The sequence below is a fragment of the Aspergillus ibericus genome, assembly GCF_003184845.1.
Source record: "Aspergillus ibericus CBS 121593 unplaced genomic scaffold BO80scaffold_18, whole genome shotgun sequence".
NCBI lineage: Eukaryota > Fungi > Ascomycota > Eurotiomycetes > Eurotiales > Aspergillaceae > Aspergillus > Aspergillus ibericus.
Window position 1 is genome coordinate 612,310 of NW_020292116.1, and position 11,003 is coordinate 623,312.

General features: G+C 50.9%; 5 protein-coding genes and 1 non-coding gene across 6 annotated transcripts; 4 read left to right on the forward strand and 2 right to left on the reverse strand.

The window, feature by feature from the left end:
- The first annotated feature begins 1,653 nt into the window (after nucleotides 1-1,653).
- BO80DRAFT_424944 (aminoglycoside phosphotransferase family protein) lies at nucleotides 1,654-2,878 on the forward strand. The gene has a single exon (XM_025719404.1). The coding sequence runs from the start codon at nucleotides 1,887-1,889 to the stop codon at nucleotides 2,763-2,765; it is 879 nt and encodes a 292-aa protein (XP_025575727.1). The 5' UTR covers nucleotides 1,654-1,886; the 3' UTR covers nucleotides 2,766-2,878.
- Nucleotides 2,879-3,207: 329 nt separating this feature from the next.
- BO80DRAFT_t144 lies at nucleotides 3,208-3,281 on the reverse strand. The gene has a single exon. It is a non-coding gene; the product is annotated as a tRNA-Val (tRNA).
- Nucleotides 3,282-3,724: 443 nt separating this feature from the next.
- On the forward strand, nucleotides 3,725-5,787 carry BO80DRAFT_424945 (uncharacterized protein). Its single transcript, XM_025719405.1, has 4 exons — nucleotides 3,725-4,361; nucleotides 4,413-4,556; nucleotides 4,612-4,679; nucleotides 4,734-5,787. The coding sequence occupies exons 1-4, from the start codon at nucleotides 4,146-4,148 to the stop codon at nucleotides 5,509-5,511; spliced, it is 1,206 nt and encodes a 401-aa protein (XP_025575728.1). The 5' UTR covers nucleotides 3,725-4,145; the 3' UTR covers nucleotides 5,512-5,787.
- Nucleotides 5,788-6,075: 288 nt separating this feature from the next.
- BO80DRAFT_444838 (uncharacterized protein) lies at nucleotides 6,076-6,915 on the forward strand (the record flags this gene model as incomplete). The annotated part of the gene is made up of 2 exons (XM_025721457.1): nucleotides 6,076-6,304; nucleotides 6,374-6,915. 2 exons carry the CDS (start codon nucleotides 6,076-6,078, stop codon nucleotides 6,913-6,915), a joined length of 771 nt encoding a protein of 256 aa, XP_025575729.1.
- Nucleotides 6,916-7,390: 475 nt separating this feature from the next.
- BO80DRAFT_464650 (uncharacterized protein) lies at nucleotides 7,391-8,410 on the forward strand (the record flags this gene model as incomplete). Its single annotated transcript, XM_025722666.1, has 2 exons — nucleotides 7,391-7,918; nucleotides 8,033-8,410. Exons 1-2 carry the CDS (start codon nucleotides 7,445-7,447, stop codon nucleotides 8,408-8,410), a joined length of 852 nt encoding a protein of 283 aa, XP_025575730.1. The 5' UTR covers nucleotides 7,391-7,444.
- A 199-nt stretch (nucleotides 8,411-8,609) lies between these two features.
- On the reverse strand, nucleotides 8,610-10,494 carry BO80DRAFT_444840 (glycoside hydrolase family 1 protein; the record flags this gene model as incomplete). The annotated part of the gene is made up of 4 exons (XM_025721458.1): nucleotides 8,610-8,696; nucleotides 8,756-9,912; nucleotides 9,977-10,318; nucleotides 10,371-10,494. 4 exons carry the CDS (start codon nucleotides 10,492-10,494, stop codon nucleotides 8,610-8,612), a joined length of 1,710 nt encoding a protein of 569 aa, XP_025575731.1.
- Between the last annotated feature and the right edge of the window lie 509 nt (nucleotides 10,495-11,003).

Sequence of the window (11,003 nt, forward strand, 5' to 3'; positions counted from 1 at the left end):
TTTCCCTGCTGAAGGCGACCCGGTTCTTCATCCGGTGGATCCAGTACCCGGCGATGGCGAGGATGATGAACAGCACGATGATAATCACGGCGATGGCGACGTTTTCTTGCATTTTGGCGGGTTTTTGTTTTTTGATGTAGGTTTGGGTGGATGTTTGGAATGTAAGTTGTGTTTGTTTTGGTTTGGTATGTGATGTAGATGTGGATATAGATCGACCGATCGGATGGTAGATAAGATATGAATGGATATGAATGTTGGTTTATCGGATCGTAAGTATGGATGAGGATGTAAATTCCACCCACAAGTTGAAACCTGGATTCCCCAAGTAGCACGGGGCAAGAAGATGAGGAATAAAGAACGAGGGAACTGCCCAGCTCCCCATATAAAAGGGGAGTGCGTACGACGTGGCCCCGGGCCCAGCCATGTTGATTTTGGATCCCTGTTGCGGGTGGCTGGGAATCGGGATGGGGAGGGCGATCCGGAGCTTATTGGGCACTAGTCTGGAGGTGCCGGGTTAGTTGCGTTTAGTGATGATTCTGCCGGGGAGGGCCGCCTTGGGTGGGATATGGAGATGGCATTATCAGTTTGCATTTGTTTTATGGGATGAGTTTTGGTTTCGAGTCTGAAGGAGTTGGTCAAGATACTAGCGAGAGAAGGGGTGGTTCCTTGTGAGTAATTACTCCAATATCTCGCAGCCCATCTTAGGGTGATTAGACGGTAAACGCAGTGCCCGGCGTACGTCTGGCCACTGCTTCAATTTACTAAAGGGCAGTTCAGGTGGGTATGATGATGGGATACTGGGTGGAAAACTGTAAAGTGATAATTGCTCAAGAGGCGTGAGATTGACTTGCCTTGTTTGAAGCTTCTTCGGGTTCGGATGCAGTCACGGTCAAGGGGAGGGGAACCCGGAGAGCTCTTTTGGTATAATCCATACCGGAGATTTCCTGGGATTAATGGGTGAAGTCTACTCTTCTTACTCGGTATGAATTAGTCCCCCCATTGTTGTACAGAATAATTTCCTGAGTGGCTCCTTGGCTAAATTGAAAAATAATGGCTGTTGACGGTGGAGAACGCTCCCAGCCGATCATGTCAAAAACGGCAGCAAAGTGAATTCTCCTGTCTGGAGGAATATTGCTTTGGGAATCTCTGCGCTGAAAAGGATCTTGTGAGGATGCATCTTTCATATTGTGCGAGTTCAGCAAGAACCTCCGGGATATGTAGGGCGTGGAATTAGATGATATACGACACCATTATGTTTCTACTCATTCTAGAGTGATAATGTAGCCACTTTGACCGTTCAAGAGAGAGTTGCCGGCTCCCTCACTAACTTATACTCATTCAAATTATTTATCGAACAATAGTACTCGAGGAAAAACAGGCATGCTCCCATCCTTTTCTGCATGATGGCTTCATGCCTAATCGCTACCTGGACTAACAATGGATAGACGGCGTTCTCAATTTACCTAGTAGACAAAAGTCCCATCATTTTATTATTGGTTGTGCTCTGATGGGCACGAAGCCGTATTTTACCGACGAATTAAACAGCTTGTATTATATTGAGGGGTATGCAATACATCTCAATTCACTATATTGCCGACTAGTTTATTTGCTATGTACTCTTGACTATGAATGTCCCCAAGCTAAGTGTCAGATCTCGTCTCTTCAAAACATTTCCTACCACATGAGGAAGACCTCCTCTCAGGGAAGGGAGAAATCCAGACACCCGGAAGTACTTAGCATTCGAGCAGGGATCTTGCTCTCGGTTCGCCTGCCCCCTGGTTACTTTGCATAGCCTTGTCCCCTCGCTCTTCCAATCTTTTCCCTCGTTACTTCTGCTCACTTTCCATCTCGCCCAAATTCACCCTTTCTCTGTGCAGCTTCGAAATATGACTGAAGAAAGCTCTAACAGTTGCATTGCATGTGGCTGGTCACCTGCAAAGCAAAAGCTGTGCCGCTATTCTAGCCATGTCAAGCTCATCTACGGCGCTTCCAACCGGGGCGTATGGTCGATCGGCTCTGATTTGATTTTGAAAGAACGCCCTGACGAAGGTCCAAAAGCCGAAGTGAAGATACTCAGCGAACTTGCAGCCCACAACGATATACCAGCTCCAAAGCTCGTGCGTGACTGGGTCGATCGCGATGGGCGATACTTTGTTCTGGAGGAACGCATAGACGGGCAAACGCTGGAGGAGGCATGGCCTTCGTTGTCGGAATCTCAGAGATTGGTTATCGCAGATCAAGTGGTTCAAGTTCGCAACCAGCTCAGAAAGCTCACATCAACTGCCATCCAAGGCGTTGATCACGGTCCATGTTTTCCAGCATTACTCTTTTTCGATTATAAACCACGTGGACCTTTCCACTCTGACGCCGAACTCTGGGACGCACTCAGTCGGACTCTTCATGACCCTCCCCGGAAGACTTTTCCTACCAAAGCCTTGGAGAGTCTGAAGAAGCGCCTACCTCCATGCGAGCCGTATGTTCTCACTCATTGTGATCTGAACATGGGCAACATCATGGTCAAAGATGGGGAGCTTGCCGGCATTCTCGATTGGGAGTATGCGGCTTACTACCCGATCTGGTATGAATATGTCTCGGCTGCTTGGGGATGGACTGATATGGACGCAGAATGGAAGAAACTACTACGTCAACGGATGGATGTGCATGAAGATGCCAAGGAATTTTGGACGGATCTGTACAATTTGAGGGAATATCCGAAGCTAGACAAGAAGGGCCAGGAGGTTTTGGAGAAGCTTTTGTCGGACTGACAGGATCTGTTTGATTCCTATTGAGGGCTGCGTGTCGTTTTAAAGGGCAGTCTGCATACGCAGGCCGGTGCCATTTGCACACTAATTGATAGTTAAATTCATGATGATTTGCTCGGATGTGCATGCAGCAAATGTAAGGTCCACGTGTATGTGACGAAAACGTCCTGCAATGCAACTGTGAAGCATGTAATGGCTTTCACTGAAAGACGGGCATAATGGGAAAGTAATACAATTACTTCAGTTCTTTGTATATCCGATAAGCTTACGAGTCGGAGCCAGTGCAAAGCTGGGATCGATCTATGATTCTAAGTTCTAAAGTGGCCACAGCTTAAAATACACAATTAGATGTATGTAGAGACACTTCTAGCAAGCATAAAACAACAAGCATGATAACGCTGCTTCATGTACAAAAAACCCACACGGTGGTGTGGAAGAAAAAGAATGACCAGTCTGGGGCTCGATCCCAGGACCTTATCGGTGTTAACGATACGTGATAACCAACTACACCAACCAGCCAACTGATGGAATCTACTTGTATTTTTGGTTACATAGGCCACATCCAATTTATGGAAAGTCTACGAATCAAGGACTAGTCATGGCGACAGGCGCCAAACACTACTGATGTGTTCAAAGAACGGGCCCTCTATGAAAAACTGCCAACCTTTGAGGTCCCCCATTTGGTGTTGCTTGAGATTAGGATCAGCGGGAATCACAGCCGCTTACCCAGATTTGGGGATGGTCCATGTAGTCTGGGCTCTCGGGTCATCTCATCTCCTCTCCGGCCCGGATGTCGCGGCCATGGAGAGATCATCCAGTCTCGGAATGTCGTCACCACTTCCACTTGGCGTTCTCCAGGCAATGACTGGAATAACATCAGCCGTTCAAGGTCATTGATGGAAAGCGATTTGACTGGGGTTCTGCGATTTGGAAATTGGAAACCCAAATTGCGCAAAGACGCGGGCACGGGCATCTTTTTCCCTTCCCTAGCAGCAGCTTTTACTGGGTGAGATATATTAAGGACAGCGGATATTCTCACGCACCCAGTCACATCGCTCCAGTGGTCGCCCTATCATTGATAGCGTGGGGACGGAGATCTCACTGGCCCAGCTAGCCGCCGGGCTCATGAGCGCCCCCAGACCCTGGTTCCGTGCGTCAAAACCGTCGCCAGGTGAATTGACAATTCCACACTCCGATGCAATGCCTTGAAATGCGGGTTCATCGCCGGAATCCTGATTCAAAGTGCATCCTCATCATCTACCAAGAAAGCCCAGGCAAACGACAAGCGAAACGCTCTGCCCCGCCCGGGCCGTCCCACCCTAATTAGCTCCAGGTTCAGCGAGGCTGAGATTCAGGGGACGGGGAGACTTGGGAGATTCCCCGATGTCTTCCACCACCTGGACATCTTTCTGTCCGGCCCAACTAAGCATGGCTCTATCCACGCCCCAGAAACGGTTCGGCCGGTTGCTTCTCTATGTGGTCGGGGTGATTGTCATCCTCCTCGTCTTGTGGCCGTTGCCCTATGCTCGGGCCACCGTGCGGAAAGGAGCTGGGGGATCCCGGACCCAGCTGGATGCGATCAGGAACGAGACTTTGGGGGTATCCGCTCCCATCTCACGTTGATCTTGGTTATACACTGACCATTTCTAGGTTGGGAAGATTTTTGCTATCAGTCTCCCGAGCAGGGTGGACAAGCGCGATAACCTGGTTCTCGGTTCATCGGTTAGCGACTTTCACATCGACTGGATCGATGGGGTCACTCCTGATGAACTCAATCCCAAAGCATATCCTTACGTGAGTTCTCTCTAGCCATTCAACATGCAACGTCAATAGATTGACGATTTATCAGAACTGGAATTATGACCACAAGCCGACCGAGTATGCAGCTCGACGGGCGCACGTAAATGCCTTGCAACGGTAGGCGGCAATCACTCGTTGTTCTCCTTCTCTAGACTGACCATGCATTGCCAGCATCGTGAGGGAACGGCTAGGAAGTGCCATCGTCATGGAGGATGATGTCGACTGGGACGTAACTATTAAGACTCAACTACAGAGCTTTGCCTTCGCGGTTCGAGCTCTCCAGGGAGTGACTCAGAAAGCAACTGATTCGCCATACGGTGATGACTGGGACATCATCTGGTTAGGCCACTGTGGTGTGGAGTGTCGGACCGATGTGCCCTTGTTTATGAGCTCAAATGATCCCACTGTGCTTCCACCGCATCATTTCCTACCTTACTGGCGCGATCCACCTCCTATGGCGATACCGGATCACTCCCGCTTAGCCTGCGCCGTGCACGATGCTGTTTGCTCAATTGTCTATGCTGTGAGCTATCGTGGTGCTCAGAAGATTCTCGCCGCTCTTTCCGTGAACCCGGGGGGGCTCGCAGAGCAGATCGACATTGGCGCTCAATTCGACGTGTCCCTCGGTAGGATGTGTGGCAACGGCTATTTGCGATGTTTCGCTGCCTATCCTTCTCTAACAGGCGGTTATCAGCCCGCCGGGCCTTTCTCCAAGGCTTCGGATATCCATGACGAGGGTCAGGACGTGCATCCCGCCTCCAGTAACGGGGTGATGTACAGCACCATGCTCAATATCAACCGTATATTGACCGGAGATAAGACGGTCACTGCAACATGGGATGATGCGCCGATTCCGGTCGTTAATCCAGTTAATATTTCTGCTGTTGGGGGAGCTCTACTCCTGCTAGGAGAGGAGGGGGCGTATACCCTTACAGATGTTGACCCATAGATGGGAGGAATACGAGTCTGCTATTTGATATATCTACTGTATGCTGTATAAAGAACGTTTTGGTGTTCTTGGAGGATATCTGTTAATCATTTCACTTTCCAACAAAGTCTTGCTTGGTGTAGTGGTCTTTGGCCCGAGTCGTATCCAACAGCGCTACCTGAGCTAACCAGCGGCCTTAGCCACACCCCAACCTACTTTCAAGCGCCATAGTGGACCCTGAATGGTGGCGAGATGGCATTGGTGGGCTCAGGTGCTAAAATTGAGAATCCAGGCGACTAAAACATCCTTGTGATTGCACGGCCGTGCACTTGCATTGCTTAGCTCCAGGCGCAACAACTACTAACAAAGGATCTATGCAACCCCTCTGTAAGGCTGTGAGTCTGTGCAATTTCCATAAGGTCATGCCCTTTTCCCGATTGCAAAGCATTTCCTCCCGAATGGTGACTCTCTAACCCACCTTCACCTTCATCGGCGGGGTCCGAGTCCGGCCATCACACCTTCACACGCTCAACCAAAGGCCTCGGTTGCCCTCGCTTACCCACATAAGCCATCACATCTGCCAAGATGTACTATTCACTATGGATTTCATTATTGTTCCTTGTTCATATTACACAAGGATCCGACGCCAACGACTACTTCATCAACCCGTCCTCCGGCAACGACATCAACCCGGTGTGGACCCTCGGCGAGGAACAAGTCATAAAATGGGAGACCACTCTAGGAGTATTCAACATTTCCTTCTGGCAGCAGAGCCTAGTTGAAGAAAGCGCCGCCAGTCAAGGCAATATCTACTGTACGCAAACCCGAGCAAAGAATAACCACAGACACAAAACAGCAGAAAGCTAACCAGATACTCATCCAGCCAAGATCCATTCCACCGACCAAGTCACCAATTTCACCTGGGTCGTCCAATTGTACGGCTTCAGTTTGGATTACTCCAACGTCTTCTTCTTGTGGATCAACTCCGATGACCCCGGCGGGTTTGTGTCGACCTATTTCAACATCACGGAGCCGACCACGACTACCACTTCCAGTGCGACAGCAACTGCCACCTCAGCCAAAGCTCTCAATACGACTTCTTCACCTAGTACTACCATTGCAGCTGCACAATCCACTGCGCCTGCATCCAGTACCGCACAACTAACCCCTACGGAGCAAATAGCCCTTGGGGTGGGAATTGGGATTGGCGTACCTGTTCTTGCGGCCCTGGGTGCGCTGGTATGGCTCAAGGCACGATCAAACAAGAACCTTGCAATGGCTGCTGCGTCCGGTACGATGCACCCAGGTGCGATGCATGCTTCTTGGCCCGGGATGCGGCAACCACAGCCGCTGCCGCCGAAGGAGATGCAGGGGTCGGATCCGAGGGGTTCTTATCCTGAATTGGCGGGACAAGAATATCGGTAGGGAAGGATCTATCATATCTGTCTGTTATCTCAGGGGGAGCCATATAATCTGTATGATAAATTTGGATGGTTCTGTGGACAATGCTAATAGAATGTTTCGGGCTGGGGTTGCCAGAGTGCCGTTGGTATGGGCTATATATACAAGTCAACATGTATAGATATATCTGTTGGAAAGAAGTGCGAATCTGTAAGTATAGCGGGTTTGTTCTAATATAGTATAATCGGTTTCCCGGGTGGGAATCTAGGTTCTATATTCGAACCCGTATTTAGTTCACCAATTATGCTCTAAAAAGACCAATCAAATCCGCATATTGTAGTCGCTTACAGCAGAAGCTATAACGCCCAAGATAGCAAAAGATAGCCCCAACGCCTAGCATCCAAACTAAACCAACACCAAAATATTATGTCACGTGTGAGGGGACCGCATGGACGATATCAATCAATCAATCAATCAATCAATCAATCCAATCCAATCCCACCACAACCCCAATCACTACATCATTTAACCTATCCATGATCCATCCAGCAAAATGCACACCACCAGCACCACCAACTGGGTCCTCTCCACCCCGGAACTCCTCGAACTAATCCTCCTCCACCTGGACCTCCGCACCCTCCTCACCTGCGCCCCCCTCGTCTGCCACTTCTGGAACACCCTCATCCAGCAATCCACCCCCCTCCAAGAAACCCTATACTTCAAACCCATCAAACCCAAACACCACCCCTCCAACGCCAATGCATCAATCGCACGAACCCTCAATCCACTCCTCGTAGATTCCTTCCCCGCTATCTTCCACCAGAATGGGACTGTCTTCCCTCAAAATAAAGAACCCTTCTCCCTAACGGATCTGGATATGGTTCGACGGCCAGAGAAGAGAGATAGTTATCTCAGACCCGAGGCCAGTTGGCGCAGAATGCTCATTCAGCAACCTCCCGCGACGAAGTTGGGGGTGTTTAGTTGGTCGGGCGGGATGTTCGGGTATGGGTTTGTGTATGAGGTTCAGGTACCACTCCCTACGGCTCCCTCCCCTACCTACCACCTTCCTTCCTTCCTTCCTTCATTCATTCATTCATTCATTAGTATAGCCAACCAGCCCTAACCCAACCAACCAACCCAGGAACTCACCCCCACCGAGAGATACGACGGCATCCGCATGGAAATGCTCTTCAACCCGCTCATCTTCCACCGCAACCTCGCACCCACATTCAACCCAGCGAGTATCTACTGGTGGGGCGAATGTTCGAGTCCGTTGATCCGACGACATCTAAGTGAAGTGGGGGTTACGACGCTGCCGGATGTGATTCTGTGTATGTGTGCCATGGTGTCGTGTACGGATCCGGAATCGGATTTTGAGAATGAGGAGGTGGAGGTTGTGGAGGGGGTGAGGGGGTGGTTTCGGGGGAGGGGGATGGATGGGGGGTTGGAGGGATTGGGGAAGCAGGGAGGGGGAGGGTGGGAGAAAAGTATATATGAGAAACGGGGGTCGTGGGATTAGATAGTACTTTGCAGATGGGGTTGTTGTTTGAGGGGTGGTGGTGGCTCACTTACTAACTTACTAGAGTTGTATAGCTGTGCTATTTTGTATGAGCATATTGTATAATGCAAGGCTAATGATCATGAAAGGGTAAGTTATGCAGTCCTGATATGTACTCCGCCCTGTCTTCCGTTCCGATCTCAGCAATATCTCGCAGTATCTAATCCTGCATATACGTCTTGAACAACCTCGCCAACTCAAAAAAGCTCGCCTTATAGAACCGTTCTTGCGTCGTCAAATTCACATACTATCATCCACATTAGCATAACCCATCCCTTTCATCCATTCAATAAGCAGCAAGCTCACCTGCAATCCAAACTTCACCGTAAACCCCGCCGTCCACTCCAAATTATCCGCAATACTCCACGCCGAGCATCCCACTAGCTTCACCCCCTCCGCAACCGCCATCAGCATCGCCTGGACATAATCATGATAATATGCTGAACGCAGCGGATCTGTTAAGACATCCTCCCGTTTGGTCTTGTATGCCTCAAATGGCTCGGTCATTCCGAATTCCGTGATTACGATCCCATTTGGTGGGTTCCATGTATCTTGGATATAGTGTAAAAATGCAGGAAGCCATTCCGTGGCTTTGTGAAGCCAGCGTGTGTTAGGGTCTGAGGCTGGACCGATGAGCCATCCCCCTTCGGAGTCGGGGAGAGTGTATGTGCTGTTGTAGCATTTCGGATACAGGGAGTTGGATGGGTCAGAGAGACATGCTTCGATTCCCGAATCCGGAGCCATGTAGTAGGCTGCAGTGTAGGCGTCGTGGGCGAAGTAGTCGCTTGCGCCGTGGATGAGGGTGCGTTCTTCGGGAGTGAATTCGGGGAGAAAGGACGAGGTGAAGTTCTTGAGCAGAGGCGGGTAGTCGCCGAGGAATAGGGGATTGGCGAACCAGCCTTCGTTGAAGGCCCAGGCGCGTTGGACGGCAAGGGTGTCGGCCGGGGAGGCGGTCCGGGGGAGTTTGTAGCCGCCGGAGTTTTTGATGCTGATGGGGGCGGTGATGTTGAGGGAGCGGGCGAGGTGGTAGGTTTTGGCGGCGGCGAGGAGCATGTAGTGGCCGCACCAGTAGGGTTGTTGGATGGCGGGGATGGTGGTGGTGTGGGTGAAGTAGTGGTCCGGGACGGGGTATTCGCCGCAGAAGGAGATGGGCTCGTTGAAGGTGTACCAGGCGGAGACTTTGTCGCCCCAGCGTTCGAGCAGGACGCGGGCGTAGGCGAGGTAGTCGTCGATGATTTGGGGGCTGGTCCAGCCGCCGTAGGAGAGTTGGAGGTACAGGGGGAGGTCCCAGTGGTAGATGGTGACTTGGGGTTGGATGCCATATTCCAGACAGGTGTTGATCACGTCGTCGTAGTGCTGGAGTCCGGCTTCGTTGATGGGACCGTTGCCAAAGGGGAAGATTCGGGACCAGGAGATGGAGAAGGAGTAGGCTTGGACGCCCATGGCGGCGATGCGTTGGATGTCTGGGTGGTTAGGGTTAGTGGGATGGTGGGATGGATATGAGAGATGGGGTGGAGGTGTGCAGACCCTGCTTGTAGAGATAGTATTCATTAATGGCAACGTCTCCGGTCTGGTTGTCGGCGACGCTCATGGCTCTATGGGTGAATGCATCCCATAAGCTAGGGCCGCGGCCATCGACTTTGACAGCCCCTTCGACCTGGTATGAGGCACCGGAGACCCCCCACCAGAATCCTTTGGGAAAGGACCAGCTTTCATTTCTTCCTAGGCCAGGAATCTGGGCTCCTGGTAGATAAGAAGGGTAGTAGAGTTGGGGAGGGGGGATCAGTTGAGCGGATGGAATGGGGGTAGGCTCGACGGTTGTGTTGATGGATGCCGACTGGACTGGTCCGATGTATATGTTCCAGAGATCTGAATCTGGTTAGATGCATGTCCTTTGGGGTTGCGTGGGATATGGGCCCACCTTCTACGGTAATATTCAGCGTCGTTGTCAAAGGCGCTGAAGCGGTAGAACTCGCAGTGTTGGAGACCGCAGTCGCGGCATTACCAGCAACCAGTAGCCCTAGGCAGAGAATCAGATAACGCATCATTGAAACCGGCACACTGAAAGATCTGCTTCTGGGAACTACCAGCCTCATGGACTGCGAAAGAGCTGCTTTTCAATGTTGGGCTCCTGCATCCGAGTTGAGCCATTTAGCCGAAATAGTTGCAGATGCTGGGGAAATCACCCATCTTGAGATCTTAAGAGAGAACTTATGCATGGCCGATCTTCATCTGCGGGGTGTCTGGATAAATATCCAGCTCTAGATTCTGCCCTTGGATGCCTTTCTCTCATTGACCGGATAATCAGCAAGCAGAAGCCCGATGCGGGGTCTACATGGCAGACATCGGAGTTGGCAAACACTTGGCATATTGCTATGGAGCGAACAAAAAAGACGAAGAGGGGTGATCGTGTACACTCCTAGTGACTCCGTCATTTATAAAACTTACACAGGGGAAATTACTGGGCCAGACATGGGAGGCCTGAGGCTTCACCGTGGCCCGGCAACCCAGAGGGGCCCAGCCAAGTCTTCTTCCTTCACCTTCAATTCATCGC